At 47.0% G+C, this 26,746-nt stretch overlaps 1 protein-coding gene across 1 annotated transcript in view; it reads left to right on the forward strand.

Annotated features, from left to right (window-relative positions):
* Positions 1 to 26,746, forward strand: part of TTLL11 (tubulin tyrosine ligase like 11) — a 244,838-nt gene that overhangs the window by 83,745 nt on the left and 134,347 nt on the right. The window contains exons 4-6 of the mRNA XM_060154432.1: positions 9,815 to 10,390; positions 21,844 to 21,939; positions 22,687 to 22,802. Coding sequence (XP_060010415.1) covers positions 9,815 to 10,390; positions 21,844 to 21,939; positions 22,687 to 22,802 — 788 coding nt within the window. The remainder of the gene's footprint in view (positions 1 to 9,814; positions 10,391 to 21,843; positions 21,940 to 22,686; positions 22,803 to 26,746) is intronic.

Raw genomic sequence — 26,746 nt, forward strand, 5'->3', positions numbered from 1 at the left:
GGATGAAGCTAGGGCTGGTGGTCTGAGGCGCTTTTGGTTATAACGTGGTCGTATGTATTTGGAGGTGTGTGCATTTAGCCCGTTCATTCGCAGGAAGCCCTCAGTATTGGAGAAATGTGTTTAGCTGGAAGGAGGCTTACTCAGCAGTCGAGTGTTGTGTGTTCCAGGTGGGATCAGCTGGGATTGCCCTCTGGAATCTCAGTAGGAAACTGTGGGGAAGAGAGGAAGGGGGTGGGGGTGTGAAGCTGGTGATGCCAGGGACTCTGCTGGGGTGACCCACACAGGAGCACAGAAATGTGAGGCTGCCATCCAAGGGGACCAGCCGACAGCTGAGGGTCAGAGACAGGCCCGGTCACCAAGGGCAGCGCTGTGGCCAGTGCAGGCAGGCGTTCAGACTCCAGCCAAGTAGGTCGGGATGAGCCTCAGTAGGGAATCTGGAGGATGCTCAGGGAACCGAGGCAGAATAATAAAAATGAAGTAAAATGAAATAATAAAGACTGATACTGTGTTAAGTACAAATGGAAGACATTATTTAATGCTCACGGTACCCATAGGAAGCAGGCCCTATTCTTCCAGTTTCACAGATAAGGACACTGAATGCAGACAGGTTAAGTAGCTTGGCCAGGCTCGTCCAGCTAGGCCGTGTCTAGGAGACTGGAACCCCTTGCCCCGGTTCTGCTGCCCCCCACAGACACTCAAGCACAGGGACCTGGTGGAGGTGAAGGGCAGCTGCAGCCTGGGGGCCCCCATGTGCTCAGGGATCCCCAAGGCCCATAGGCTGCAGCTTCAGGCTCGTCCTCAGCCGGCCTGGTTGGAGCCCCCGTGTTCGGGGATGAGAGGGAGTTGGGGAGTGGGTGGGGGAGGCCGGGCAGTGAGCCGGCTGTCCTCGTGTTCCCACTCTCCTCACTCAGCTCCAGCAATAAGGGGTCGGTGTTGAGGGCAGCCCTGAGAGGAAAATGGGCAGTTTCATGAAATGACGGGCTCCTTCCTGTGAAGCAGGGTTTATAGTCCCAGGTGTGTTCTATCCAGAGTGGCTTTCTGATTGCTCACTAATGATGGATAGATTATGGCCCACATAAAGTTGCTGTTCACTAAAAGTGGGATCCATTCATTACTTTACGTTGACAACAGGCTGGGTTTGGGGCAAAGCTGGTGGAGAGGCTCCTCTCTCATCATCAGAAGCGCCGGCCTCCCTAGCAGCCCAGCGATGCCGTGTCTGCCTTCCAGGTAAATCGGAGACCACCTTCAAAAGAAAGGACAGGTGATCCCAGGGCTGCTGCTTCAGTTCTGCCTTCTAGCTGGGTGACTGCAGGCTTCTGACTTTACACTCTGGGCCTCAGTTTCCTCATTCGCCCCAGAATGGGGATTCGAGGATTAAGTAAAGTGATTTCTCTGGAAAGCAGTGAAATTTATTATAACACCAAACAAATGTGATGTTACTTCGAGAGAGGACTTACTCCCAAGGACTCTTCGAAAGACCTCTTCAGATGCCGAATCCCGAATCCATTAGTGTAGAAAGAACTTTGGGTTGGAAATCTAGAGATTTTATGTTTTAGGACTGCCTCTGCCAGTAGCAGTGTGGCCCTGGGCAAGTCTCCAGTTTGTTTGTGAAGTGTGTGTGTGTGTGTGTGTGTGTGTGTGTGTGTGTGTGTGTGTGTGTGTGTGTGTGTGTGTGTGTGTGTGTGTGTGTGTGTGTGTGTGTGTGTGTGTGTGTGTGTGTGTGTGAGTGAGATGGTTCCTGGCGTGCAGGCTGGGTGTGAAGGCACAAGGCAGCTCTGGGGCTGTAGAGAAGCCCTCTTCTAACCCTGGGGGCCCCAGCAAAGGCGAGTTGAGCCCTGTCATCTGGCCTGTCACTTTGCTTTCCCACGACTCTCTCTTTCCTCATTCTACCTATTAAACAGAAGTTCAACTGCTTGGAGTTTTCCCAAAGAACATGGTTGTTATGGAAAGATCTCAGACTTTAGACTCTGACCAACTTGGTTTCAAATGATAACTTTATGCTTGTTAGCTGTGTGACGTCGGCCCTGGGACTCCACCTCTCTGAGCCTCTATTTCCTTGCAGGGTTGTTGTGAAGATTCGGTAGCTCATGGCTGTAAAGCACAGAACACAGAACATGGATTCTACAAATGGTCGTTTTTCCCTTTCCTCTTTCTCATTAATTTTGTTTCTACAGGAGAGGTTCGTTTATCTGGCAATCATTAGTTAGGTATGTACTAACTAATGTCCCTGGGGTTCATAAATGCCATAGTAATCAAGCTTCCTAATAATTTCATTTCAGAAAATGTTTATTGAGCACCCGCTTTTCTGGGAATAGTGAGTAAAATAAGGCTTGGTCTTTATCGTCAAGGAGCTCATAGTCAAATGGGAGAGAGATAATAACAATGAATAATAATAATAGCCCCGCCGTATGTTAGCCCTGGCAAGTCACATTCTTTAACTCGTGTAATCCTCACAACAACCCCACGGCAGAGGCACTGCTCTTACTCCCATTTTCCAGCTGAGCAAACCGAGGCACAGAGAGGTCAGAAAACTGTCGAGGGTTCCACAGCTAGTAAAGGGCAGCAGCGCTGGGCTTCGGAGTCTTAGCTCCCACAATATACTTAAAGATGCAACTATAATACACCATAGCTGTAGACCTAAAGACACACACGCAGTCACATTACAGTGTGATGGGGATGTTTGCCATGGACGGGTTAAGATGTCACAGCCACGGGAGCACAGAGGACAGACTCGAGGGGCCATTCTGGAGGGTTATGGGCTAGGAAAGGGTTCTCAGTGGGAACCTTTGAGCTGGGCCTTTGGGGCTGAGTCGTGCAGAGGGGTGGGCGGGAGGGGCAGGAAATGAGGCTGCTGAGATGCACCTGAGCTGGGGCCGGACGAGGAGGGAGGGCCTTTTAAGCCACACTGCCGAGGAGTTGCACGTGAGCGATCAGCTGTACTTCCTTGGGCATAATTAACGTTATTTCTTTTAAACTGTTCAAGTAAATCCAGGACACTCATCAGTGATAAAACAAACAGGCTTTTTTGGTGGTGGTGGTTTGTTTTGTTTTACCATTTAGGTTTTCTTAATTGGACCTCTTGGAAAGCCAGGGAGTGGGGGAGTGTTTGACAGGTGCAGTGATAGTTACTCCCATGGGGCCCATAGCTCCCCTGCTAACCACTGGCCTGAGGGTTTTCTTTGGCTACTCTTCCTTCAGTTCACCATATCCACGTCTGAGTTTAATCTCGGAGTCTCAGGCCTGCCAGACAGCGGTTGTTATTTTTGCTAACACGGGGAGAGTCGCCGTTATCAACATTAGCCATCTATATGAGTGATTGGACCACACAGTCCTGTTCCGATGAACAGTGAGCGTCTTGAGGGAGGAGGTGACGTAAAATCCTAAACGGGCTTTGTGGCTACAGGTGCTCAATTAGTAGTCAATGAGGTGAACTGCTCATCTCCCCCCTCCCCCCAACCCCAGACCCGCTCCTCTTCCTGTGTCCCCTAAATCTGTAAATGGTACCATCCCCCCCACCCTGCTGACAACCCTCTCTTTCCCCTTCACCTCCATCCAGCCACCAGCTGCCCCCGAATCCACCTCTACCATTTCTGCATCCCAGCCCTGGCGCCACTGCCCAGCTCAGGCCCTCGGGCCTTGGATGGCCCTGTATCTTCCTGCAACTAGTCTCCTCCCTGCCAAACCATCCTCCTCTCGGACGCCAGAGTGATGTGGGTGCCGTGTCACCCAGTGGTTGAAAATCCACTGGTTGCCTACAGATCAAGTACAAACACAAGGTGTCTGGGAATCTTTTCTGCCCATTCCCGCCTTGCATTCGTTCCCGGGTTCATCTCTCCCTCTCCGTACTTTCCCTGTGTAACCGGGTCCATCACGGGGGATTCCTCCATCATCCGGGGGCCTGACCACTCCAGACCTCTCTCCTTCCTCCTACCCCCCCTGCCGGCGTCCATTCAGGCTCGTCCTCTCTGCCCACCATGTCTACCCACTCCAGTCCAGCCAGAGGGATGTTTCTCCGGAACACATCAAATTGTGTAATTAAGTTCTCAGAACCCTTCAGGGGCTCACCATCACTTCGAGACATTGTCCAAACTCCCCTAAAATGATATTCAAGACCCTTCCTATCAGGCCCTGCCTCCTCCCCAAGCTTGATCTTCTTCCATTGCCCTACTTCACACACATCCCGCCTTCATTCTAGACATGGGCTCAGGAAACTGAGTGCCTGCATTCAAAACCTGGTTCCACATCCTTTAGGCTGTGTGACCTTTGGCAAGGTACTTAACCTCTCTGGGCCTCTGTTTCCTTATCTGTAAAATAGAGTTGTAGAGGGTTAAATGAGATAATACTTCGAACAGCACCTGACCCATAGGAAGGCCCCGTTCGTGTGTACGAATGTTGTTGTTTTTGCTGTGGTGATCTGGCCTCTGTAAATCTCCCGAGTGGGATTTCCAGAGCGCTTCCCACTCCACTCGCTGGCCGTTCTCCAGCCATCAGAACGTATGTGGCTCTCTCCTGCCTTCGCAAAACCGCACCCCGGCAGCACATTACCTGTTCTTCCTTCCCGCCTCACCTGTCCATCTCCCACCCTGCCCCTTCCTGCCTGGCCCTCGGAAACCTGACTGTAGAGCGCCTCCTTCTCGCCTGCCTCAGAAATCGCCTGGCACACTGGGAGTAGGAATTTGCCTGCACCAGGTGCGAGGCTGCCTTGGCCGAGGCTGGAAGGGGCTGCCCCCTGCCCCCTGCCCAGCATGTACTTGGTGACATCTGCTTGTCTACCAGAGGCTTGTTTTTGCCGAAGATCTGCTCCCTGTGCCCGTGACACCAAGGGTCTCAGTTGCTAAGATTGGATGCAAATCCACCTGTGTGACAGAGGACTGCTCTAACTGGCTTTGACTTCCCTGGTATTGCAGACATGGTATTTCTTCAGCAATTGTCCTCTTACCCGCCCCTCGCTGCTAATAATGTTTTGTGGCTTGGTATTCGGTGGCTGAATTTCTCTCCTGAAATATTTTAGCTCGCTTCTCCCAGATGCCCAGCTGACTTCCTCAAGTGCCTCATGCATTTCCCATGCAGAGCTCCTGTTCGTGTACAGCATCCCAGTGCGCTGATCACAGCAGCCCAGTATCAGCCCTCTGCTGACCAGTGTCACTTGCGTGTTTGTAACACAGCCGTCCACTGTGGTGATGTCAAGATAAATCATTGTTCAGAACCTGTTCGCTGGCAGAAGCCAGGGACCTCAGTGTGACCCCCTTTATTGTATAGGTGAGTCCAACAAAGCCCAGGAGGTTAGGTGACTTTCTCACAGTCGCACAGTCAGAAATTACCTGACTAAATTGGGACTAGAATCCAGATTTGCTGGTTTTCACTTCAGTATTCTTTCGAACTCACCTAAAGCTATTTCTTTTCTTTTTTTAATTAAATTTTTAAAAAACTTACAGTGGTAAAATATGCATAACGTAAAATTTACCATCTTTACCATTTTTAAGTGTACAGTTCAGTAGTATTAAGTCTATTCATTTTGTTGTACAACCATAGCCATCATCCGTCTCCGGAGCTTCTTCCATCTTCCCAGACTGAAGCTCTACCCATCACACACTCACTCCCCATTCCTCCCTACTCCCCGTCTTTGGTAACCACCATTCCACTTTCTGTCTCTGTGAAGTTGACTACTGTAGGTGCCTCATACAAGTGGAACCATATAGTATCTGTCCTTTTGTGTGATGGCTTCTTTCACTTAGCGTAATGTTTTCAAGTTTCATGGTAGCGTATGTCAGAATTTCCTTCCTGTTTATAGCTGAATAATACTCAATTGTATGTATGTACCACATTTTGTTTATCCATTCATCTGTCAGTTGACATTTGGGTTTCTCCCACCTTTTGGCTGTTGTCAGTAATGCTGCAATGAACATGGGCGTTCAAATATTTGTTCGCCAAAAGCTATTCCTTATGAAAATATAATTAGAGATACTTGCTGCTACCTACTGTTGCCACTTGTATTTTTTTTTCCTAATGGTAAGTTTGGAAAATACTAAAAAACACACAGTGAAGAATATAAAAGTTGCTAATTTTATGTGGTATATACTTACAGGATTTTATACTCATGTTGCCCATGATTATAAAAGTTTTATACAGACTGAGAGAGAATTTTAACAGGTAGCCCAATCTGTGTATTAGGGAGAACGCTTGAAATATATTTAAGGGACAGACAGCATAAGAACTGAGTGTGACCTTGGCCAACCATGGCATTTTGGAGATGAGTTTATTCAAAGTATGAGCTTACCTTAACAGTAATACAGAGGGAACTTTTTGTGGTGGTGCTTCCTTAAGACTATTTTAACATCTTCTTTAAAAAAAATTTTTGTTGGAGTATAGCTGATTTACAATGTTGTGTTAGTTTCAGGTGTACAGCAAAGTGAATCAGTTACATCTATCTATCTATCTATCTATATCTCAACTCTTTTTTTAGATTCTTTCCCCATATAGGTCATTACAGAGTATTGAGTAGATTTCCCTGTGCTACACAGTAGATCCTTATTAGTTATCTGTTTTATATATAGTAGTGTGTATATGTCAATCCCAATCTCCCAATTTATCCCTCCCCACCCCCTTACCCCCTGGTAACCATAAGTTTGTTTTCTACATCTGTAACTCTATTTCTATTTTGTAGATAAGTTCATTTGTAGCTTTTTTTTTTAGATTCCACGTATAAGTCAGAGAAAGACAAATATCATATTTTAACATCTTAATAGAGTATCTTACTGCTAAGAAGAGTCGAATTTTGAATGGGGGTCTTTCCCAGTCACATTTCTTAAATATCCACTAGAGGGCAGTAAAAGACATAAAAATTTTCAACAGGGCCGATGAGTGCCTGGCAATCAGGTCACTGCATCCTCTTTGCCTCTCTCTCAGCTATCCGTGCATACAGTTACAAGATGATGAATTTCCCATCCAAGCGTATGTTTGGGTGAAACTGGCGGTACCGTCAGCTGTAACCCAATTGCAAGTCTTCCTCACGTTCAGGCTAACATTAAGGCGTAAAACTTCATTCAACGTGTTGGGCCCAGATTGTATTTCTATTTAATTCACGTTAGTCCAGCGATTCTCAAACGGAGTGAACGTCAGAATTACCTGTCCTGCTTTTTCCCAAATACACGTGCCCAGGTCTCATGCCAGATCTAGAAAATCCGAATTTCTGGGGCTGGGGCCTAGTTATATAGACTGTCTTTAGATTCCGGCCCATGAGGAGGGGTCACCCTTGAGTAAAACCTCAGAGGAAAGTGAATGTGAATTCTGGAATTTTTTTTTTCTCTTTTGAAAATAGAAGTTGCTGAAGGGTCTGGTGGCTTTGGGAACCACATGCAGAACAGCTGTGAAGTTTTCCCATAAATGGTGCCTGTAGTAGACCAAGCCAGGAACCCAGACAGAGGATCTGGAATTGGGGCAGGCCTGGCCAACTCAGGATCTACAGTTACAGTTCCAAGAAGGCCATGCTCCGGGACCAAACTGTGCAGAGTGAGGCCAGAGCTCAGATACTGTCTGCTATATTAAGAGAATCTTTCCTCTAGTATTCAGGGGAAAAAAACCCTTTAATTTTACCTCAGCAGAGGTAAAGACGGCACAGAGGACCTGCCGTGAGGTCAAAAAGACTCCAGTTCTCATGCTAGCCTTCCCACTAGCCAGTTAGGGAGCCCAAGGCAAGTTATGTCACCTCTCTGAGCCTCAGCTTCCCTGTTTGAATTATTAAGGATTAGATACCATTGATCTCTGAGGATCCTTCCAGTTCTAAAAATTCAGTGATTCTATGAGTATTAATAACCTTGATTTGTATGGCTCTACTCTGGCAAAGAGCCGAAAAAATATTCAGTAATGCAACGAATGACAGAGACTATTGACCATGTAGTTTAATTTATTTAAGGCATATGCACTGAATTCAAAGGAGAAAATATTGCAGCCAATAATATATTGAACTGTTAGTATCTTCAGCATAGCAAAAGCTTTCCGGAGGGAAAAATTACCCATTAGTGCAAACCTGACATTTTTTACTTCCTGCTCCATAACTGCCATTTCTCCAGTACGTTTATGTTTACTGTAAAGGGCCAAACGTATGACTGCTTCGGGTGAATATTAAATAACTACATAAGCATCAAGGTCACTGGCGCAAAGAAGGCTCCGTGGAGGGCCCTGGGAGGCTGGCATTGATCTACTGTGAAGTTCCATTCTCGAATCCTGCTGACAAGGGGAAACAGTTGGTGTGGACCATTATTAAAGCTTTAAGTGTTTCTCCATTGTTAAAGATCTTTTACAAGCCCGGAGTAACTGATAGTGCCCAAGGAATTGGCAGAAGCTTCACTTAGAAATATAGGCTGGCCAGAGAGATAAGGAAAACCCAGAACACAGTTGTCCTGGGTTGGGCTTACGCAGCAAAGGTGCGTATCCCGTCGAGTCCAGCTCTGGGGCAAGCCGGCACCGCTCTGAGTTAGGGTTCAGAAAGGAAGGAAAGCTCGTTCAGGGGCTCTTTCATACCAGAAGCTGCAGAGAGAGCCGCTCCCTCTTTCAAATTCACCTTTAAATTTCCTCCAGCTTGTCCCCCAGGATAAGCGTCTGGGGCAGCTGGGTGTGTGTTGAGTGATGCAGACCCGCAGATCCAGACTTAGCTGCACTGGTCGAGTGCCCAGGGTAATTCTGTGGGCGTCCTGCTGACCCGGAGCTAGGAGGAGAGCAACTCTTAGGGTGATAGAATCCGGTTTCAAAAGGTCTCAACAGATTAAAGGTGGGTGTCCTGCTGACCCGGAGCTAGGAGGAGAGCAAATCTTAGGATGACAGAATCCGGTTTCAAAAGGTCTCAACAGATTAAAGGATTGGCTGAGTCCTGATGAACTTAATGAGAGATATAGATGGTAAACTAACAGCTCCCGAGCCGCCCTTCTGTGTAGTGCTGTGTTCCACCCTGTGCACATTTCAGTCGATTTCCTCTTTACGATGACCCAGGGAGGAAAGATTTTTATATCCCCATTTTTAAAACGAGGAAACTGAGACATGGAAGTACAGAGGAGGGCGCAAGCACTTCAGAGCCCTCGATCTCGATTCCAATCCCAGTTCTGCCCCTCCGTCTACCGGCAAGTTACTTCATCTTTAAAAACTAGCACTAGCCAGGCTTTATGGCCGCCTTTCACGTGTCAGGTCCTGTGGGCTTCGCCCTTTGCATTTATCGTCTCATTTAATCCTCAGAACAATCTTTCTCCTATTTTACAGATGAGGGAGGCACAGATGAGTAACTTGCCCAAGGTCACACAGTAAGTAGCAGGGCCAGGATATGAGCCCAGGCAGTCTGACTCCCAGGCCTGTGCTCTTCACAAGTACGGTACCGTCTCGGTTTCCTGTACCATGAAAAGGGAACAGCCGTATGTTCTGCGAGGGTTAGAGGAAATAACTTATGTAAAGTGCCTCATGTAGTCGCCACACACGGTCCGCATCATAGATAGTGCTAGGCTGTCATCATCACCATCACTATACCGTCATCGGTTAGATGACTCGCTCAGGGTTAGAGCTAATAACCGGCAAAGACCTGGCATTCATACCCAGGTCCTGTGACTGAAAATCCGCTGGACTGTGGGGGACAAGATCTGGGGCAGTTTTTAGGTCACTGTCTCAGTGCCTAGTACAGTTTTTACCTCCCTGGTAGGTGCTGAGTGAGTCCTCACATAGGTGGGGCCTGTTTTTTTCACTCATTCACCAAACATTTGACGAGGTCCTGCTGTGTCTCGAGGGACCAGGGAGGACAAGAATACAGTGCTAACCATCCTTTTTCTCCCCCCAGGTTCGAATGGTGAAAGATGGGGACCCCTCCTGGAAGCCCACTTTTATTGTGAAACCTGATAGTGGTTGTCAGGGTGACGGAATCTACCTCATTAAAGACCCCAGTGACATCCGCCTGGCAGGGACCCTCCAGAGCAGGCCGGCGGTGGTCCAGGAGTACGTCTGCAAACCTCTCCTTATCGACAAGCTCAAGTTTGATATCCGTCTGTATGTCCTACTGAAGTCCTTAGAGCCCTTAGAGATTTATATAGCCAAAGACGGACTCTCGCGGTTTTGCACAGAGCCCTACCAGGAGCCTCACCCCAGAAACCTGCACCACATCTTTATGCATTTGACCAACTATTCATTGAACATCCATAGCGGTAATTTTGTCCATTCGGACAGTACCAGCACAGGCAGCAAAAGGACTTTCTCTAGCATTCTTTGTAGGTTGTCTTCCAAGGGTGTTGACATCAAGAAGGTCTGGTCTGATATCATCTCCTTGGTGATTAAGACTGTCATTGCCCTGACTCCAGAGCTCAGAGTGTTCTACCAGTCGGATATCCCCGCAGGGAGGCCGGGGCCCACGTGCTTCCAGGTAACCGTCGCCAATTTCCAGCCTGAGTTCTTGACCTTGATGGGGCCTTCGGAGGGCTCCCTGGCCTCGTGTGGGATGAGGGATGGGGTGGGACGGCCAGAGGGATGGAGGGGTTGTTGCTGCCACGGGCTTTGGTGTGAAACCAGGGTCCAACTTCCTGCTTACTCTTTGCTGGCTGTGTAGTCTGGAGCAAGTTACTTCCATTTTCCTACCTGTAAAGTGGAACCAGGAGTACCTCCCTTAAAGGATGCTTGTAAGAGTCAAACGAGATGTATGGAAAACGCAGTGCCTCCCGTTCATTTGTTCATTCTTTCTTCTAGCAATTTTTACCACCTGCTTAGTAGGGGCCAGGCACTGTTCAAGGCAGTAAGTCAGGTCCCTGCTGGCTGATGCAGAGAGTCTGCTATCGTGGGAGACAAATAAGTTAAAAAGCAATTAGTATAAAGTGTCACAAGTGCTAGAATAGAGTAGGAAGTGTCCCAGGCGCTGTGAGATTGGGGGACCGTCTAACATTTTCTGAGTGGGAATGAGGGTGGCTGGGAAGACTTCCCAGAAGTAGCAGCAGTTAAGAACCTGGAGTAAGAGTTAGATGGAGCAGGTGAGGCTGGATAGGGCTGGGGAGACGAAGCATCCTAGGGGAGAGATGTTTGCAGCCCTAGAGGTGAGTATGGCTGGAGGGTGGGGTTTGAGGCAGAGATGTGGAGGGAGATGAGGAAGATAAGGTGGAAGAGATAGGTAGGAGGTATGTCCTGGAAAGCTACGGGCAGTAGGGGCCACAGGAGGGTGCTAGCCCGGCACCGATGCACTCAGGTTTGTGTGCTGCAAAGAACCAACTGGCCGCAGGGTGGAGAGTGGATTGTGGGGAGACTGGGAGCGGGGTGGAGGGGGGAACTGGTGAGCCGACTGCTTTCCTACGAGCAAGAGAGGATGCTGGCTTGGATTGGGAAGGGCTTGGTGGAGTTGGAGAGAATAGATTTGAGAGCCATTGAAGAGGTAGAATGGCCAGACTTGGTGATTGGCTGGGGCTGGGGGACAGAGGAGAGATGGTGGCAGGGGGGGCGTGGGGAGAACCCAGACCAACTCCCAGGCTTAGGCGCTTGGGTGGATGGAGAGAAGCCACCGATGGGGGACCAGCTTGTAGTGGCAGTGGGGGCAGGAGTTGGACTTGAACTTGCCTTTGAAGGACCTGCGTGACATCCAGGTGGGGAGGTTGGGTGGACGTTGGGCATCTGGGCCTGGAGTTCGGGAGAGAGAGATCTGGGCAGGAGAGAGATTGGGAACATCAGCGTTCGGATGGGCACTGAGCCCTGAGCGGCTACAGGGTGAGAAGAGGCCAGGAAGACCCCCATGAGCACTGCCATTCAAGTAAGGGACAGGCAGGGGGAAGGGGGGCAGCAAAGGAGGCCAAGAAGAAGTGGCTTGAGCCATAGAAGGGATGTCAGGAGAGGAAGCAGCCTAAATGCTTGGAGAAGAAGCACGCGGGGGTCAGCCATGGCAAACGCTGCTGAGATGTCGTGTCAGACCCGAACGGAAAGTGTCCATTGCACTTACTGACCCGTGGGGTGATGGGACAGGGCAATGGTAGAGGACGAAGCCAGTGTGCGGTCGGGGAGGAGATGGGCATGGGGGTGGCGCATTCTTCCAGATCCTTTGGCCATGAAGGTTGTGGCGGGGGACTCGGAGTCCAGGCCCTTGGTAGGCACACAGTTTCCTGCCACCAGATAAATCGGAGTAGGGAACAGACGGTACGAAGGAACGCCTCCAGGACCCTCTCCATCCAATCTTTAAAGTTATTTTGTAGCAGTTAGTGTATAAGAAAGAATACATGGAACATGTATGTAAGCTACAAAGCAAAACCACAAAATCGTCATCCCCAGCCCACCTCCCAACCCAAGATCCCCAATTACTCTGCTTCTCCCCCATCCCATTTCTCAGCCCGAGGTAATCATGGTCCTGAATTTTAGGTTTATCATTTCCTTGCTTCAAAAAATCCTTTTAGTATACGTGAATGTGTCCCTAGGCAGTATATTATTTTGCTTTGCTTGTTTTTGAGCTTTATAAAAATACTACGGTCAAGTCCATAGTCTTCTGCAACCTTCTCTCCCGCTCTGTGTTGAGGTGGGTCGTTGGTGCTCTTTCATCTGCACCGCTGGGTCTTCCATTGTAAATACTCACACTGCGTTCATCAGTCCTTCCGTCAATGAACATTTGAGTTGTTTCTGGTCCTTTACCTAAGACTGTGGCAGGAGAGAAACGGGTAGCGTGGAAGGGAGGGGAGGCAGTGGGGCAGCGCCTCTGATGGGTGGGGTGTTCCTTCAGCAGGAGAAGAGGAGGCTGGTCCCAAGGTGCGGCCCCAGATCCAGAGAGGTGACCCGGGCGGCTGGACACCCGTCAGCGGGATTTTCAGGCAGGCTGGCAGAAGCCTTTGCAGGGGGAATTCAGGCAGTGATCAGTTCCAGGAAGGGCTAATTGTCACCCAGAGGTCTGTCCTTAGGCACTTGTCTCCAGGTTCTTGTTCCCAGGCAGGGTGTCTAGCTCAGCCATCAGGTAGGTGGTTTAGGGCCTTAGAAAAGGGAAGTGGGCAGAGCTCAGAGGCAGGACCAGAGAAAACAAGTCCTGGCTTGAGCCATCAGAAGGTTAGGGCGAAGGAGAGAGTTGCAACTGGGAGGCACCCAGGGGTCATCCCAGGGGACTGTGTGGTCACATCTGTTCGACAGTGACAGCTATACCAGGAGTATCATGTGGGCCGGCCTGCGTGGCCAAGCCACAGAGCCCTGGCACAGCGAGGGTGCAGGGTGGAGGGCCAGGGCGGTGGTTTTGCTGCTTGTCTTGCTGTGGACAGGCGGCATGCGGCGGCCATGGGGTGGAACCAGGGGCCCAACTGGAGGGCAGACAGGGAGGGAGCCACTGGTTTGGACAGATCACGTCTAGCAAATGGAACCACAGCGCTGTGACCGTTTTCCACTGCTGACCACACTACGTGCTGCCAGGCCTGGGGTCAGGAGAGGAGCACAGGGCCGGAAGTAACCCTCCGGGAGGATCTCGTCCTCTTCCCAGCGGTGGGACCTCGGGCACGTTTCTTCACCACCCTGAGCCTGTTGCTTTCTCTGTGAATCCCCTACCTGCCTTCTTTGGAGGAGTGTGAAGTAATGAAGGCGAAGGTATAAAGCGTTAGATGTTTAAAATCTGTTTTATCGTATATTTCAGATTCATAGTGATTGAGAAAGTAGTATCTTTTTCTCCTTGGATTCCTCTCTCGCTTTCTTTAGTCTTATCACTTGTTAAAACACTTGGTAGTTAGGGTCTCAAGCACCTGAACTGACTTGGGACCCAAAGATGTAGGGACAACGTATGGTCTGCCATTGCCTTGCTGTGTTAATTTATTTTAGTCACTTTTCTGTGCCTCAGTTTCCTCACCTGCCTCACAGAGTTGTTGTGTGACTCACACAAGATAAAGATGGTGAAGTGCTTTGTGAACTCTGATGCTCTGTGCATACATAATGAATTATTTCTTTGTCATGGACGCCCGTTTTGCTTGTAGCCTGGGCCTGGCCCGTATTGTAGCATTCCCGGACATACACTCAAAGCCAAGAAAATTACATTTATCTTAAACATGTGACCGTGACCCCTTTCCAATCACAGCCGCAATAACTACTTGGGAAATCGTGATGGCCCAGAGCAGGGGCTGGCGCAGCCAGGCTGTGGGCAGGTTTCCTGTAATCGATTGCCTAGGAACGTGGCTGCCCTGTCATTCTGGCCCGTCCCCCTGTCATTGCCCAGGCAGCCCCAGCAAGATATCCCCCTGTCAGTCTTCTTGAGGACAGCTCTGTGAGCCTGGCTTAAAGAGCCAGGTCTGTCTGGGTGTAGATGATTCATGTGGCAGAAATGCACGCACAGAGGAAAGGTTTCTAGCTCAGCTTTCATGGACATTCTTTCCCAATTTCATCGCTTGGTTTCTATCTTCCTCTAGCTCCGGGTCCACTTCTCTCCTTGGCCGCGATCCTTTCCCTTCAGTGTCGGGAGGAGGCACCTTCCCTAAAGGCTGAGGTGCTTCTCCTTTTCCTTCTTTGCGCTTTTGATCTCCTCCCTCCCCATCAGCCCCAGACACCCCACGGGAAGGAGGCAAAGGAGCAGCCTGGGGCTCCCGCTCCGGCTCGGGTTTCGTTCTCGGATGTCCCGGGCTTGAGCTAACCCCAGCTCCTCCTTCCAGCAACTCTAGCTGGAGAGCTTGGCACGTTAACCTTTCTCTGCCTCAGTTTCCTTATCTGCAAAGAGAGATAATATTGTATTTGGACCGGCCTCACGGTTGTTGTGAGACTGAATGAGAGAAAGCTGTGTGGAATTCCAGCAGGTAGGAATCCCTTAATGAATGATACTGTTATTACATTGTTTGTTATCTGTAACAACAGTCGTTCTCAAACTGGTCTGTGAAGAAATGCCTTGAACTTACAGGGAAACCATGAAATATTCACATTTCCAACTTAATGGAACGCCGGTATTCCAAGGACCACAGTTTGAGAAACAAGTCCTGGCACTGGTTGCCTCCCAGCCTGGCCCCAACCTCGCTTCCCCGTCTCCTGGGGAGATTCCTGTCTCCTGGACGTCATTCCTGTCTCCTGGACGTCATTGGTGTTTCCCCCAGTTCTGCCTGTTTGTTCTGTCTTGGCTGCCATGCTCTCTCCTCTTCTCCCTCCTTTTTGAAATTCAGTGCTGACAAGATGGTGCTCAAATCCCACCTTCTCTGTAAAGCCTTCCTTGACCACTTCTGACATTTAAGCTTTTTTCTTCTTCTAGCCGCATTTGCTGGTCACCCACTGAGACAAGCCCTGAGCTAACTGTGGGCCATGTGGTTCTGGATAAGATGCAGTCTGTCCCTAAGAGGTGCACTGTGTAGTGGGGAGACTGCCACGTGGGAGTAATAAATGCTGTAAGAGGGCATGTACAGGATGCAGGGAGAGCACAGAAAAGGGAGCAATTAACTTTGCCAGTTAACCCAGTCAAGGAAGGCTTCCCAGAGAGGAGATGCTCAAGCTGGAGCTTAAGGCATGGAGAGAATTTGCCAAGCAGAGAACAGTGAGTGACACCACACCCTCCTGGTGTCCCTCCTCTCTCAGCTGCGGCTCCTCAGCCCCTTCTTCTGCGCCTGCCAGGGATGGCGATCCCAGCTCCTCTCCTCGTGTCTACAATCACTCTCTAAATGATCTCTTCTAGCCCCATGGCTTTAAGTACCAGCTATGTGCTGGTCACTCCTGTATTTGTATCTCCTGTCTTGACTTCTGCTTGAGTTCCACACTGGTCTATCCAACTGCCCACTTTACTTTTCTACTTGGATTTCTGGTGGGCATCTCACACTTGACATGTCCAAAATCAAACTCTTGATTTCCCTTCCAAACTTACTCTCCCACTGTCTTTCCTATTTCAGTAAAGGAATAGCATTCAGTTACTCAGACTAAACCCTGCCCCCCCGGCCCCCCAGTTTTAATATTTCTTCTTTTCTCCTCCTTCCCACATTTAATCCATAAGCAACTCTTGCAGATATACTTTAAAATGCATCCTGAATGTAACCACTTCTAACCAACTCCCCTGCTGCCATCCCAGTCTAGGCAGCCATCACCTTGTACTTGGATCACTGCAGTAGCCTCCTAATTGGTGTTCCTTTTCCCACCCTTGCTGCTTGTAGCCTATTTTTCTCACTGTAGCCAAAGTCATTCTTTTAAAACATGTCAGATCAAATTACTTCCCTGTGTAAACTCTCCAGTGGCTTTCTCATTGCACTTAAAATCCTGGCTCCTTACCATGGCCTACAAGATGCTGCATGATATGTCCCCTGTCATTCTATCTGACCTCATCTCCTATCTCCCTCTTGCTCACTCCTTGCTGTTTATCAGAAGTGGCCTTTGTTCTTGCCATTCCTCCTGCCTGGAAGGCTCTTGCTCAGCTCTTCAAATAACTCATTTGCTCACTTCATTCAGTCCCTGTTCATACGTCACCTGCCAAGTCTTTTGCTTCTGGTCATGATGGAGTAACAAAGACTGGACTTAGCCTTCTTTAGAAAACAACTAGAATAACACACAAAATGCATGAAATAAGTGTTTTCAGATTTTGGACAACACTTAGTTATGCATTGTGATCCCCGAGGAAAGGGGGGAAAAAGCCAAGATGTGTCTACGGTTGCCTCAGCTTTCTGTTTGGAGGCAATCTCCAGAAGATGGGCAAGGGGGGGGGGCACCTAAACAGAGCCTTGTGATATCAGTGAATTGAGGAAATGGAGATCAAAGTTCAGGAATGCCGAGGTGGTTAGGATTCTGTGGGCAGAATTCTGAAAGGTAGGGACCCAACCAGGAAAAGAGCTCCAAGAACCTGCATGGGATCCCTGTGCATCTTTGCCAAGTGCTGGGCCATTCACATGTGGAAGGTTAATCCACAAAGCTGCGCAAAGAATGACCAGGGAACTGAGAAGCTGAACTACTTACAGAGCTCACACAGAGCAGGGAGATGTTCAAGCTCCAAAGTCAGGGTGGAGAGTGCTTGGTGGTTATTGGACACATTCAATGGAGACTCCAGAGAAGTTCTGCCTTAATGGACTGAAGCTTCCCTGGAATGAAGGTTACTCTAGGCCCAACCTAGTAAAGCTTGAATAATAGGCCTTGAAGGTATCAAAATAATCTGTAAATAATTGACTGTCTAAAAACCTAGCACTTTTTAAAAGAAGGCAAAATCCAGACACTGAGCATTAAATGTCCAGCTTCCAATAAAAACCCACTAGATATTCCACAAGGCAGGAAAAGGCAACCCACACCTAAAGAGAAAATCAATAGAAACAGACCCATAAATATTAGAAATAATGAAACTAGTAGGAAAAAGATGTTAAAACAGCTATTACAACTATGTACAAAAATTTAAAGGAAAATATGAGCTTAATGTAGAGAGAAATGGAGCTATTAAAAAAGAACCAAATGGAACTTCTAGGAACCAAATGGAAGAAAATATCTGTAATGAAAATTTCACTGGACAGGAGTAATAGCAGATTAGATTCCGTAGAAGAAATGATCAGCGAACTTGAAGACATAGCAATAGAATTTATTCAAAATGAAACAGAGAGAGCAAAGTGACAGGAAAAATAAATGAACAGACCCTGAGTTACCTATGGTACAATATCGATGGTCTAACATGTGTAATTGGAGTTCCCTGAGCAGAAGAGACAAGGAAGATACAGGAGACTATTTGAAGAAATGGCCACACACACAAACATGTGCACGCACACACCAAGGCTTATCATAATCAAATCAGTGATGATAAGAAAATCTTAAAAGCAGCTAGAGAGACAAATTATGTTTAGAGGAACAAAGAATAACCAACAAGTTCTCATCAGAAGCTGTGCAAACCGGAAGAAAATGGGATGACAAATGTCACCTTCTTAGAAAGGCCTTCCCTGACCACCAGACTCTCCCCTCCATCCACTGTATCACACTCTATGTTCTTACGTTGTTTTAATTATTCACTTGCTTGTGGTCTCTCTCCTAGAATGTAAGCTCTAAGAGGGCAGGAGTTAAAACATACCTTGTCTTATTTGCTGTTTGATCCCCAGTGCCTAGAATAGTACCTAGGGTTTGGTAGGTGCTCAGTAAATATTTGATAAATAAAGTTGTCTTTTAAGTAGAAGAGCACAAAGAGAGCAGTAAAGCATCCTACAGCTACCAATAGTTTAGCACAATTAGAGCCCAAGATGTGCAGCAGTGAGTGCGAGAAAATAAAGCTAGAGTCTGAGACAGACTCTGGTCATAGAGGAATTTGCAGGACATGTTCTGGAACTTGGACTTCCTGCTGTAAGCAGGGATTTTTAGGCAGATGAGTGCTAATATTTTATTTGCCTTTATAAAAATTACTCTGGCATCCCCTTGTGCCAGGTCAATTAGAGGGGCGAGTTTGAGAGCAGGGAAACTAATGGGGAAGGTATTAAAGTAGTCCAGGTGAAAGGTGGTGCAGGCTTGATCTAGACCAGGAGCAACAAGGGATGGGCCAGATCTCGAAATCTCTTTAGAAGGTAGAATGTACAGAGTTGCTGAGCAGCTAGGTGTAAAGGAGGAAGGGGTGTTGGCTGACTGCTGCTGGCAGAGTCCCTCACAGGCTGCAGTCATGTCAAGGCTACTGGAGAAAGATCCCCTCCCCAGCTCACTCGCATGGCTGTTGGCTGGGACATCAGTTCCTTGCCATCTCAGCCTCTCCATAGGACAGGTTACAACATGGCAGCTGGCTTCCCTCAGAGTGAGCAGATGAGAGAATAAGAGAATGCATCCCAAGATGCAAGTCTTTTCATAACCTAATACTGGAAGTGATATGCCATCATTTCTGCCCTATTTTGTTTGTTAGAAACAAGTCACTAAGTGCAGCCCACACTCAAAGAGAAAGGATTACACAAGGGTATGAATACCAGGAGATGGTATCATTGGGACCATCTTAGAAGCTGCTGACCACAGATAGTGAGTTTGGATATGTTGAATTTGAGGAGTCTGGGACCTCCCAGCTGGGAATACTGTGGGTGCAGATGGATATGTAGTTCTGGGGCTCAGGAGGGAATCCCCTCTCATTGAAATGTAGTTTGGAGCCTTTGCATGAGTTTACAATTCATGGCTCAGGGCCTTTTCTCCCCAACTTGCTTTGGGAGCCTCTAGAGGTAAGGGATGAAGGACAGATATCTTTAAATCCCCAGGGCACCCCTCAAGTAGCAACACATAATTGCTGACTGAATTACTTGGAGGGGTGGAGAGTATCACATAATCGAAAAGTTCTCTTTCTTCATTTGACATTTCCTACTCTGCCACCAAACTGGAGAGAGGTTTTCCCATTTCTGAGCTGCAGGTTTCTAGTCTGCAAATTGGGTGCTAGACTAACTTAGTAGTTTTTAAAATATATATATATGTTTTTCCCCTGGGAACCCCAGGATGTACAAAAAGGTAAAAGTTGGTATGATCCGGCCTCCCCAGTGCTTCCCAAAAAAGGACCTCATTTTGAAAAACTCTGAACCAAATAAATTCCTGATTTTCCACCAGCTCTGATATTCTGGGATCTTATGATAATAGCACCCCTCCTCCTGGTTCTGTGATTCTGCTTCTTGAGATCCATTGGTGCTCCACATTTCCTTGAACTTGTGAAAAAATATAAAGATGACTTTCATTAAATACTTACTATGCGTCAGGTACTGTGCAAGACATTTTACATCACATTAAATTTATTTGCTCCTGTCTCCCCGACTAGAGTGTAAGCTCCATAAGGGCAGGGACTATGTCCAGTCCACTCCTTTATTTCCAGAAGCTAGAATAGTTTCTGGGACATAGGAGGCAGTCAGTATTTTACGAATGAATGAACTAAGGTAAGTACTATTCCTATTCCCATTTTATAGATGAGGAAACTGGGGCTTAGAACTGTCCAGCTAGTGTGAGAGACCAAGCTGGGATTGAAGCCCAAATCTGGCTCCAAAGCATTCCTGTACAAGACCCAACACGTTCAACTACCTGCACCAAAGTTTAGGTTCTGGGAAATATGATGCTACTGCTGTGTGCAGGTCCCTGTGGCTGATAAGGTTTTGCCACTCCCCTTCTCCAGCTTCCCTATAGCTGTGAATGCATAAAACCACTGTGCACTGAGCTGAGAAGAGTCCCCGAGGCTGAGAAAGTACAAGTCCAAACTTCTAATGTAGCGGAAAGTAAGCGTCTATGACTCAGGATGATGAACTGCAGCCCTCCGTTCTCTGTAGCCTCATCAGCATCACGTGTCTCAGGCCAGGTCTGAAGTTAGACTGATGATGTCACCAGAGTCTCTTAAAGGCCTCATCACTCATATCCACTTGTCATATATTATTAAGCGGATCTATAATACATGTAACATTTTCTACTGCATTTCCATTCCTTTCTTCTTATGACCAGGGAAAGAAAAATAGAGTGAGGATGACTTTTCCCAACTTTTCATCCTTATTGCCCTTTACTGAAGACTAACCTCATCTTGAATTACGCCCCCGCCCCCCCGAAATGGTCATCCGGGCTCTGATTTCGTTAATAAGGATGAAGCTACAGTTTAATAATTATCATTTAACTAGTGCATATTCTGTATAGACAAGTAAATGGATTTTCCCTCATCTTTTCTTCTTGAGTCCACAGAGGAGGAGATGCAGCTATATCTTTTTTCTTTCCTTTATTCTCCACATTAGTTTTGGGAACTTTGGGAGCTTTCTACCTTGTCACCTCCTAGAGACATCATGAGGGTCCTCCCAAGAGTCTGGTGTCCTTAGAGTCCGTCTGAATCCAATTAGTACCTGCAGTCTCAAGGGTGAGGAGGTGTTATCTCGATAAAGGGTTGTTTCAAGCAGCGGCAATGAGATGCCCAGGGTGGCTTACCCTGATCGTGGGGCCTGTGAGGAGCTGAAAGAGGCCAGAAGACAAAGCCTCACCTGAGGCAGCAGCCGGCGGCTGACCAGTGATGCTGGACTTAGCCTTGGGTGCAGGCTGGCCGCATGGGCGTGTGGGCTGTGCACTCAGCGTCCCACACTCCAAAGGCCTCCACGCTTGGTTTCATGCTCTGTTTCACTGTCATGAAATTGTTCATACTTTTTGAACAACAGACCCTGCATTTTCATCTTGCACCGGGTCCCACAAACTATGTAGCCGGTTCTGCTTGGGTGTGAAGTCCAGCTCTGTGATTTACTAGAGAGGCAGTCTCAGGAAATCCGCTGGCCTCTCCGAGACTCAGTTTCTGGTTCTGTGAAATGGAGAGCACGATCCCTTCTTCCACTACGCAGGCATGAGGATTAAACGTGATTCTGAATAATTGGTGCATTTTATCATAATTGGTGCCTAGTGGGCGCCTAATAAATATTCCCTTCCTCTTAGGAGGGTCTATCAGAATTACCCAGGGGATTTGTTATTTAAAACACATTTGCCTGCGTTCCACTCTGGAAGTTTCTGACTCATAGGTGTGGGCTGGGGGCGGGCAGTGGTTTTGAAAGGGGTCCTTAAGTGATGCTGATATATACCCGAGGTTAAGAAAGATAGCCTTGGGTTTTGTAGAGATCTAGCTAAGAAGCAACTTAATAGAGGAGAACAGAAGGAGAGGGAGAAATTGATGGACTACTACTGATCCTTAACATAATAAAAAACCTGTTAAAGAAGAAAGAGGTCATCATCTTACCACGCACTTCAGATGACACCGATGGTGCTGAAGTGAACCATGGGACCTCATCCCATTACCAAGGCCCCTATAAAATTTTCTGCTGTCCATTTGGCCTGACAAGTACATCCAGAGGAAGAGGGCCTGTGGACGAGAGAAGCCAGGGTCAAGGCCCAGGCTGGGGGTGGGGTTGGAATTAATTTTCACCTTGATTCCCCTAATACCATACTCGATTCCTGCAAAGACGCTGCAGCTAAAGGGAGTAATTCTGAATTATGTTTATACTGCCCCAGATTTTAGGCTTTGACATTCTTCTCATGAAAAATCTGAAGCCTATACTACTTGAAGTAAATGCAAACCCCAGCATGAGAATCGAACACGAGCAAGAAGTGAGTATTTTGAGTGTCTCATTGAATATATTACCATCCAACCGAATGTTCCCACTCTCCTGTTGCTCCCTTGGCTAAATGAGATTCGACATTCTCAGATTTGCCCAGCAAAGTTCTGTTCAGGCCTACATGATTTCAATTTTGTTGAGCTCTGAACATCATCTATTAATATAAGCTCCACCCGACCTATGGTAACTTCCCAGCATGCCATTCTCCACTTCTTACGATCTGCAAATGTAGAAGCAGCTGAGCCTTTCCATCAGTTTTGACATGAACTAATTAGTTAGCCTCAGGAGATGAACTAATTGAAATTCTACGAATATGATTTAGCCATGTCGACATGCTTGAATCACTAAGATAAATAGTACATTTAACAGTGGTTATCTTTTTCTCCCCCCCCCGTTCCCCCCGCCACTTAAGAATGCATAAAAAAGACTGGAAAGAAATACACCAACGATTAATACTGGGTTTTGTGGGAACTATATGGATTCTTTTGATTTTCCTCCTCTCTGCCATCTTTCCAGTTTTTCTACAGTGAGCACGTATCATTTTGATAATGAGAAACACATAGCGCTGTTTTTCCCCTTCATGTATTTTGTTGATTTGTAAAAGGAAACTGTCATTTTTCAGGTAGACTGAAGGGAGCCTTTAGAGAATTCTAACAGTACAACCACTGGGGCTTGTGCTGGTGGTCAGTTGGTGCTGAATCACTCTCTCCACTGTAACATGGAATCCTTACCCTTCAAGCTCTCTCCAGGGGTGTTTGAGAATGTCCCCAGCCTTGTCGATGAAGAAGTGAAAGTGGCCGTCATCAGAGACACACTGCGTCTCATGGACCCATTTAAGAAGAAAAGAGAGAGCCAGTAAGTATTTTTTATATCATTTATTTCTATCAACTCTGCTTCCTGTGTCCTAAGTAGGTAAGTTAAGTTCTTAAAACATGTTAACATTGGGAGTGAGGTTTATACCTTAAGCAGTCTAATAAATCGTAGTTTCATCTATGAGTATCAGCCTCCAGATATAGTGACTCGAAGTCAGGTGATGGAGACCTACAACATGAATCCAACACTTGGGGTTCAGTGGATGAATTTTTAGCCGACGGTTATCTGAGTCTGGAAAGTCTTCTCTAAAAACCCACTCTCCCCCAGTGATAGCATCTCCCCTCACTCACCATTGCCCACCTGGTGCTTCTCTGTGAAATCCTCAAGCACAGGGAGAGAGTACAAAATGCCGGAGGAGAGGGCCACAGGTAACTTGGACGTGGTAAGGATCGCTTCCTTTTAATTTTCTTCATGATGTTTGCATTCTTGCAGTATAAGCTTTTTGTTTCAAAACCTGCAGAACCAATTATTGAACTTGTGGCAGTTCCGTAATACTTACAACAGTTATAATTCTTCTCCATCCTACCCACCCAGTGGATGTTACACTGGGATATTGATGGGAGTATGTGCCCTGCCCCTCCCTCCATGGAATCACCCCTGAAATGAATGACATTTCACTTGGGTATTTTGTTTGCTTTGTTTTGTTACCAGATTCCTGGCTTTCACAAAGTAAGTGTTGAGTGAATATCATTGTGCCTCTTTTAGGCAGAAAAATCAAAGACAAGCAATCCCAACAGCGCTCCTGGTACCCCCGACATATCAGATTGACTCAAACGCTCCCAGACAAGTAAAGCACTTGTCAGCTATGGTTCGCGAACATGAGGAACGCTGACTTCCCTAAGCAAGGGGTGTTTTGCAGGTTCCTCTATGCAGCCCCTCACCAGCTGGGCTCAAGCCCACATATTGTTCGAATCACCCTGCAGTAGCGCTTCTCCCCTTGGCCGCACATTAGAACCATCTGGAGAGCTTTCATAAATACCAGTGCAAGCACCCACACATCTAGAGAAGCTTTTAATTAGCCTGGGCTGGAGGCCTGGCCACAGAAATAGTTGAGGTTCCCTAGGTGATTCTATCATGCGGCCAAGGTTGAGAGCCACTGCCCTACAGGAAACGTCACTCGGAAGGAGCATTTGGCATATTCTGAGTCAGGCTGGATGGTGCCTGCTCGGCCCAGTTCTCTTCCAGTGCCTTCTTTGCTGTGTGAGGCACAGATCCATTGCCAGCAAGACTCGCTGAGAACGCTCACCTGTCATTCACGTGGGCCGATCCTGCCTCCACCGACTAGGGCTTCAAAGTGGTGGCATGTCAGGTCTGCAGAATCCTCAGAGCAGCCCATGGCAGCTGGGTAATGGGTCTACGCATACACGCATGCAGCTGCTGTTTTTAGCCATCCCTAAAGAAAAGCAGTGGATTAATTGCAGTTTGGTCAGATTCGTTGTGATATAACTCATTTCTCAAAAATCTACTCTCTAATGGTCATTGATCTCCCCAGTAGAGGTTAGGTCTTGAGAGACCGTATTGCACTGCGGGGAGATTCTGGTGGCTTTCCACGCCAGTGTGGCCCAGGGGCATACTTTCAAAGATGACCTTGACACATTAGCCTTCTGATTCCTTTGGTGGGAACAAGTTCGAAGGCCATTGTGTGGCCTGAGCTTTCTTAACCTCTGCCACCAAAACCAGGAAGAGAGGTAAGGGTACCACTGTATTTTTCACATTAGATGGCCTCAACACATGATTAACTTTCTTTATCTGGTTCTAGTTGTTTTTCTTCACCAACACCTGGCATTCGGTATGATCCACATGAGCTGCAGATCTAAAATTTAAAAGCAATTTAAATGGACCCAGGACCACTGGGAAGGATGGGCAAGGCATTGTACGACTTATCAAGTCATAAGTAGCAGCACCTCATTTTTAATTTAAAAAGCATCGACTTTGTTTGTTTTTTATTGGTAATCAGGAACAGTTAGAGCTTCAAGAACCTGACTTCAATTTTAATAGAAAAACGCTTCCACCTCATCCTTTCCTTACCTACAATAGGAGGGTGTATGTTAATAGCTAAATGTCATTTACTGATATTTTTCCTTAATTATACCATTTAAAAAAAAAAAACCCAGCAATGATTGTCCATGAAAGAATTTTGTAATCTGTAAAGTGAATTTTTATGTAAAGAATTATTATTATCATTTTAATAGCTTTACCATACAAAAAGGCTGAAATTATTCTCAACTCTTTTATGTAGAAATGTTTCAGTATAACTTGGAAAAGTACCATATTTGTGCCCACAGATAACGCACAGTGTTGTAGTGCTGAATTGTGTGTTCCAGTCTGGGTCCAGGTCACTCCAACTGCAGGAAGTGATGTCACATGGACTTCTAGGCTGGCAGTTAACTTTAGAAGCTGGAGTTTCCTGTGTTTGAATAGGATCCAACGTAAACAGTTATAAACAAATGGTATCCTAGCCTTCCCCTTCAACTCCTTAGCAAAAGAGGGTCTGATGTGTCCTTCATCAGTTCTTTCCTGAGTACGCTTTGTCAGCAAGACTGTTGAAGTGGGCTTTCACTTTTCCTGCACAGACTAAAGAAAAAAGGTCGATAGATGTCCTGAACTCCTCATATCTCTAAACTGCTCGGGGAAGGTGCAGAGGGGGGCCTTGGAAGGGCACCAGACACGTGTGTCCGTGTGTCATGCATCTTCACACACCCCGGAAGGGCAGGTAGGCTGGGGTCAGTTCTTTGGTGGGACTGAAAGCAGTCCTCATGCCTTCCATGGTGAGAGGAACTCGCAACCCTGCTGAGACCCATCTTGCCGTAGTTGATAGAACTTTCTCTTGAGCTGAAGAGACTGAGATTCAAATCCTGACCTTGCGGACGTACAGAGCTATTCTGAGCCCCAGTATCCTTTTCTATAAAATGGAAATAATGACATTTAAATGAAACAATGTGAAAGACTTTTACTATATAGTAGGGACTTAATAACGCTTGGTTTACTGCTAACAATAAAATTATCTACTAGAATCTGAACAAACAAAAGGTAACGCTTGGTTGCCATGATCTTTTCTGGTATACTTAAAGCTGACTTTCGAGTTTAAAACCAATGACATATCCTAAAACCAAAGCTGTTAGATCACTGTGGACTAGACTTGACAGTGGAGCTGGCTGCCAGTGGAAAGTTTTGTTTCCAAGTAGCATGATGTCACCGGCCCAGGCAAATTTATTTGTTGGGTTAAGAGAAAATACACTTGGCCCCTGAAGGAATAAAATAGCTGTCATATGAGAGCTGTTTTGAACTCTGATGACTTTTTGTAATATCTGGTGACTCTATTGATTTACATACTAGGGTTCTTTGGAGGCACTGCAGGGACAGGGGAAGGGGGAGGCTAAAAGGGGAGGATTCTAGAACCGTCATCTATCTCCACACACACATATGGAGGTGAAATTCACACAATATAAAATTAGCCATATAAAAGTGGCATCTAGTACATTCATAATGTTGTGCAACCATCACCGCTTTCTAGCTCCAAAACGTTTTGTTACCCCAAAAGGAAGCCCTGTATCCATTAAGCAATCATTCCCCATCCCCGCCTCCACCAGCCTACTTTCTGTCTCTGGATTTCCATATCCTGGATTCTTCATGTAAATGGAGTTTTTTGTGTCTGTCTTCTTTCACTTACCATGTTTTTGAGGTTCACCCATGGGGTAGCATGTATCAATATTTTGTTCCTTTTTAATGGCCAACTAATATTCCATTCTATGGACATACCACATTTTATTATCCATTTGTCACCTGATGGACATTTGGGTGGAAGTCATTTCTTTTTCAACCAGAGGGGAGCTGGGATGACCTATGTTATGTTTTGGCATTCTAGAGATTTCCTTTGAGAGGAAAGGATCTTTTCTGCTACAAGAAGTTTCTAAAACCTCTGGTTT

The sequence above is a fragment of the Lagenorhynchus albirostris genome, chromosome 7 (assembly GCF_949774975.1).
Source record: "Lagenorhynchus albirostris chromosome 7, mLagAlb1.1, whole genome shotgun sequence".
NCBI classification, from domain to species: domain Eukaryota; kingdom Metazoa; phylum Chordata; class Mammalia; order Artiodactyla; family Delphinidae; genus Lagenorhynchus; species Lagenorhynchus albirostris.